We start from the raw sequence: 5,704 nt of genomic DNA, 5'->3' as shown, positions 1-5,704 counted from the left end.
TTGAAACCGTCAAATTAGAATTTAAAATGAAATTCTGTGTTTTCGTTCTTCTGATTGCCGGATTATGTGTTGCTGACGAATTGCGTTCCAATAAATCTTCTAAACAACTTTGTGAGGAGGCTGTTAGAAAGTTTTTTCGTCGTGTGCTTGAGAACTGGAAAAATATAATTGAAAGTAATTAAAAGAATTACGAATATCTGAATTTTCATTCATATTGAAGGTCATGGTATTCGGTAACAGAATCATTGAATATTTATTTTATATACAAATACTGTTCCTTTCTTTTCGAGCGGTATACGTTTCTCAAATAAATTTTTCAAATTATAACAGGTGGTCCTGGTTATGGAAATAAAGAAATTCAAGGTTCATTAATTATTATTTTTTTCAAACAAATTATGTTCCTTTCTATTCGAGCGGTATAAGTTTCTCAAATAAATTTTCCAATTTTTTACAGCTTATCTCAATGATCTCTGCTCCAAGAAAGATTCAATGAAGACCGCTGATCGCCTAGTTCAACTATTTCTCAATAATAACAAAGATAACAAAGCTCAAGTTTTTGTAAACACTATTCTTGCTAGTTTAATTCGTCTATTGGCTGATAGTGTGATTGAAAAAGGTAATTCAAAGAATTGTTATTATTTAGATATTCATTCATATTAATAATAGCCTAATAATAGAATTATTGAACAATTTTTTTATAAACCAAGGCCGTTCCTTTACTATTTGAGCGTATAAGTTTCTCAAATAAATTTTCTAAATTATTACAGCCGATGCCCGCTGGTTGAAGACAAGTTCAAGGAATATTTTTGAGAATTCTCCTATTTTCATAATAGATGGTATCAAAATTTTATATTATTTTACTAATTTTTTTAAAATTCCAAATTACGAGATTTTTAATAATTATTAACTAATAAATGTTAATAAATAATAATTATTACTAACTTGTTAGTTACAATTAATATATCAGAATTTTACTGACAATGCGAGAATTAATTAGAATTTTTTTATTAGTAAGAATGAGTGTGAATTTAATTTTTTGTGCATTCTATAGATTCTCCGTGAATTTCATATACGCTTTCGATGTACCAATTGAATGACGCAGTTAGTAAAAATTTTGTATATTAATTATCACTAAATAATAATTATTTTTTACTAGGAATTTATTAGTTTATAAATATTGAAACATTAAGAAGTTTAGTAATTCGATAATAAAATTTCTAATAAATAGTAGTAACTATTATTTTATTAGGTTCTACGATCAAAATAAGACCCTCCGATCGTAATCAAAAAAATAAGGACGGACGTTTCAATTATGTTACACTTCCGATAGATCCACTTAAAAAATTTCTTAGTGGTGGTCTTGCGTCATTTTGTGCGTTTTATAATACTCCTGCACTTCAAAATTTTGGAAACGCATCTGATAGTCAATTTAATACTCTTTTGGGTGATTTGTTCAATGGAATGGGTAATTCAAGAATTGTTATTATCTGCATATTTATTCATATTCAAGGCATATGAACCGTTGCGAAACAAAGATCCTTTCAGGAAAGTTGAGAAAAAATCTTCAACTTAAACTTGGATGTGAATCAAAGGACAATATATACGACTTGAGAATTAGAGAACAACAATGAAATATTGAGAAACAAACTGCAGCATAAGTTATGATGAAGTTTGTTACGAAATGTTTCACTGGTGCTTACTAATTTCGAGCCTGTTGCCCGAAATGCCAATTTCCTCACTATTCAATAGGTGCTTACAGAAGGTAAGTTGATATGAAACTCTCGGAGACTCTGTATAGAACACTCAAACAGTGAAAAAAGTCCAGATCATGATTTGTATGATAAGGAATACGATTTTTTTCATTCTGTTGTTCTCTAATTCTCAAATCGTATATATAGTCCTTTGATTCAAATTCCAGTTTAAGTTGAAGATTTCTTCTCAACTTTCCTGAAGGGATCTTTGTTTCGCAACGGTTCACATGTGCTATTCACCAACAGAATTGTTGAACAATTTTTTTATAAACAAAGACTTTCTTTCTATTCGGTATAATTTTTCCAAATAAATTTTCGAAATTATAACAGGTTCATTTATATGTGATATATTGGGAACAGGTAGATAGGATATTTTTTCACAAACAAATTATGTTCCTTTCTGTTCGAGCGGTATGAGTTTCTTAAACAAATCTTCTAAATTTTAGGCTCCGTTGCTCAACTACCCGGCTCAGGTACATTGAATAATTTTTTCTTACAAAGACTGTTCCTTTCTATTCGAGAAGTATAAGTTTCTCAATAAATAAATACATTTTTTCAATTCAAATAGGGCGTAATCGTTACTTCAGTGGCCTCTTCGGCTCAGGTTCATCAGGAGGTGGTGTCGTTGGTGACGTCATCGTCTCAGGTTCATTGAATATTTTCGTTCTGTTCCTTCCTACTCTGACTGTAAAAGTTTCTTAAATAATTTTTTTTAATTATAGTCGGTGATGTTGTTGATGAAATCCTTTAAATTAGAGCTTCATGTCTAGCTATGTACGATCACCAATACATTGGCAAATATTTAAAGCAGAAAAACTTAAATCAACAGAAAAGCGTATTTCATTCTTTGAATTTATTTTCAATTTGTGTATTATGGATTACGGTCCGCAGGAGAAAATTTATTGTTAGAATTTTAAAAACTTTGAAACATTTTTTCTTTTGTTTTCATTTTAATTTTAAAAAAAGTTCATTGTTTTTTATGTCAAAATAAAGAAATATTTTGTAAATTACTCGATAAATTCGTTTCGAACGCTCACTTGAACTCATATCTTTTATATATCTTAAATTTTTCAGGGGGGGGTGGTTTTTCGGAACCAAAAATTTCTCTAGCAAATCAGACACATTTTCGTTTTTTTTTTTTTTGGGAAGTCACTTTTTGAGGCGAAAATCCCTAGCAAATCGATTTTCTCCGCGAAAAACCCAAGCAAATCAGAAAAAATTCACTCTGAACCAAAAAACCTAGGAAATTGAAAGAATTCTCCTCAATTTTCTACTTTGATGAGCTAAAAAAAAAGTCTTCACTTTTACAATCAAAAACTCTAGCAAATTCGAATAATTTTCGCGAAAAAAAATTTCTCATCCAAATCACAGGGGGAGGGGGGTAATAGTGATGCCCCAGCCGGTCACAATTAGTTTTGTTCGATTAACGATATCACCCATATCTGTGTGCAAGCATGCCGGTCTAATGTTATTGTTGAACGAAATCTTATTTGTGAGTCGGAGCAATGCAATATCGTTCTTATTCGTTCTCATCGAATAATTTGGATGTCGTGTGAAATTCTGAAGAGATAAGTGAAAATAACAATTTAAAAAAAAAATTGTGTTATACAATAAATTTTTAATCGGTATTACTTATAATAATCTATTTTGTAATTTGAGTGAGATTCGGTAAGATCCACCTATTTCGAAAAAAAAATTTAATTTTTTTTTCGAACAAAGCACTTCAAATGGACTGTGTATATGAACTCACTTTTCCCAATCGCACCAATAGCGATGGACGTCCTGCTTTTACACAATGTGCAGCCGTCATTACATAGCGCTCCGATATTATGGTACCACCGCATCCAAAACTTATTTTCAAATTTACGTTGTAACCTATAGCAGCCTAAAAAAAGTAAAATTTATTTAATTTTTCGAAAATAAATTAAAAATATCAATCAATTTCACCATCCAGGGGTATTCACCCTCTTCTGCCAAAATATGATGTTACTCGTTGAACTGTGGGAAATTGACTGCATGCTAATTTTGAAACAAAAAACAAATGAAATTACAATTACTGACGTCAGGCGCTGAAATGAAGCGTCAACAATAAAATGTCTTACATCCGTAAGATGAACTTTTCCGCACTGTGATCCACAACATGCATTTATTACATATCTTTTACTTGAAGACGCGATAAAATTACTGCCTAAAATGATAAAAAATAAAATTCACATATAGTTGGCGCTACATTCTATGTAATAAGTGTATACTTTCCACTTAGTCCGTTGCAATGGAAAACAAGTTTGCATAGAATGCAGCGCCAACTATATGTGAATTTTATTTTTTATCGTTTTAGGCAACAAATCTATGGTTTTCTTATGGCTTCTTTGAATTCACGAGAAAACTGAATCTGACACGATCTGACATTAGTTTAGCGTACAGATTTACATTTTGCAGTAACACATTACAATTGTAACGAAGCATTACAGTAACTTCATTACAATTGTAACGTTAGATTCTAGCATTACCAGTAATAGCTTTTGCTATTCTCATAACATTACTGGCAATGCTTCGTTACAATAATAATGTGTTACTCAACGCTGCCGCTAATGTCAAAAATCTAACATTAATAATAAGACTTTTCAATACAACTTTAAGTTGGAAATATATTTCAATGCTGAGCTTAGAGCAGACACAAACTCCATCTATTGTAAATATATTTTCAACTTAAAGTTGTGTTGAGAAGTCTCAGTATTAATGTTAGATTTTTAACAATACGGGTAAGACATTGTTATTGTAACAAGACATTATCGGTATTAGCTATTGAAATTGTAACGTTAGATGTTAGCATTACATTAATAGTTAATGTTAACATTACAATTTCAATGCTGGTAAATCTGTAGTTTAGCGATACAAACAATTTTTGATAGACTTTTCAATGCTTGTATGAAATCGTTATCATGTGAAAATTTGCAGATGTTCTGAAAGTTTGAAGAAATTTCAATACAATTGAGTGGTACCTTTCATACAAAATTTTCGTTTTTGAGCAAAAAAACCAAAATTTTGTTCGGGAGGTATCCCCATTATGCATTGAAATCTCTTCAAACCCTCGGAATGGTATTTTTGTGTGATAAAAATAGCCTGTGCAAACTTTCAGCTCATTACGATATCATACAAGCATGGCTTCCATACAAAAATCCAATTTTTTCGAAATTTTTGTATGAAAAGTGTGTCGAAAGTTATTCTTATCGTAAAACTATAATCATATTCGTGAAGTCAGATTTTGAATTACTTTTCTTCTTTGAAACTTATCGTGTTAACAAATTTTTGCGTACAGCGTCACTGGCCCCAAAAACACACAGAAAACACATTTTTTATGTGTGTTAATTTTTCGACCGATTCCAATACTTTACCTTACACAACTAGGTGTGTCCGGAAAAGTAATATATTCACAAAAATATTGAAATGTTTCGGTGCCGACAAATTGAAAATTTAATGTTTCTGTGAACAGTACAGCATATTTGTTGACATATACGTTGGCGCTTATTCCAAATTATTTCAACATATTACGGAATATTTCCGAATTATATAATTCTAGTACGTTCTTTTTGGCATTCCCGTGCTGCGAAAACTAAAACTAAACGTTTTTTTTAGTAATCCGGCCACCCTTAGTAGTGGAACAAACTGTTCCACTTCGGTTGCATCAGCAACAGGTCCGTGAGCTCCAAGGCCGTATCCGTCAGCTCCAAGACCAAAACCGTCAGCTACGGTGACGATCTGATGAACGTTTCAAGAGGATGAAACGTCGCAAACGGCACCTGCCGAAGCAGGTGAAGTTGTTCTATGTTGATTCATTTGTCGTATTCAAATACTATCACCAATAAATAAATACGTGTTATTGTTGTTGGGAAGGAAAGAAGGAAGGAAAGGAAGAGTCCGCAGAAATTTCGCCCTCATGCAGCGGTTGGAAG

The 5,704-nt window shown here is 31.6% G+C and overlaps 2 protein-coding genes across 2 annotated transcripts; one reads left to right on the top strand and one right to left on the bottom strand.

The window, feature by feature from the left end:
* LOC116337218 lies at window positions 1-2,280 on the top strand. Its single transcript, XM_031761614.1, has 7 exons — window positions 1-174; window positions 331-363; window positions 455-616; window positions 768-836; window positions 1,250-1,465; window positions 2,082-2,111; window positions 2,198-2,280. Exons 1-7 carry the CDS (start codon window positions 27-29, stop codon window positions 2,278-2,280), a joined length of 741 nt encoding a protein of 246 aa, XP_031617474.1. The 5' UTR covers window positions 1-26.
* An 836-nt stretch (window positions 2,281-3,116) lies between these two features.
* Window positions 3,117-3,769, bottom strand: LOC116337217 (serine protease persephone-like). Its single transcript, XM_031761613.1, has 3 exons — window positions 3,716-3,769; window positions 3,502-3,636; window positions 3,117-3,311 (listed from the first exon to the last, which is right to left on the bottom strand). The coding sequence occupies exons 1-3, from the start codon at window positions 3,767-3,769 to the stop codon at window positions 3,117-3,119; spliced, it is 384 nt and encodes a 127-aa protein (XP_031617473.1).
* Window positions 3,770-5,704: the final 1,935 nt, after the last annotated feature.

Source organism: Contarinia nasturtii, unplaced genomic scaffold (assembly GCF_009176525.2).
Source record: "Contarinia nasturtii isolate CC-2019 unplaced genomic scaffold, AAFC_CNas_1.1 Cnas_scaffold_220, whole genome shotgun sequence".
In the NCBI taxonomy this organism is placed as follows: domain Eukaryota; kingdom Metazoa; phylum Arthropoda; class Insecta; order Diptera; family Cecidomyiidae; genus Contarinia; species Contarinia nasturtii.
The sequence above is the reverse complement of the archived record's forward strand: the minus strand, read 5'-3'. Positions and strand labels throughout refer to the sequence as shown.

Bases quoted from the DNA above. Each gene is read 5' to 3' on its own strand.
- LOC116337217 (XM_031761613.1), bottom strand. From the start codon at position 3,769: ATGCAGTCAATTTCCCACAGTTCAACGAGTAACATCATATTTTGGCAG. The intron at 3,637-3,715 runs GTGAATACCCCT...TACTTTTTTTAG, and splicing joins TCATATTTTGGCAGAAGAGG to GCTGCTATAGGTTACAACGT. The intron at 3,312-3,501 runs GTGAGTTCATAT...TTATCTCTTCAG, and splicing joins TATTGGTGCGATTGGGAAAA to AATTTCACACGACATCCAAA.
- LOC116337218 (XM_031761614.1), top strand. From the start codon at position 27: ATGAAATTCTGTGTTTTCGTTCTTCTGATTGCCGGATTATGTGTTGCT. The intron at 364-454 runs GTTCATTAATTA...AATTTTTTACAG, and splicing joins TGGAAATAAAGAAATTCAAG to CTTATCTCAATGATCTCTGC. The intron at 837-1,249 runs GTATCAAAATTT...TTATTTTATTAG, and splicing joins TCCTATTTTCATAATAGATG to GTTCTACGATCAAAATAAGA.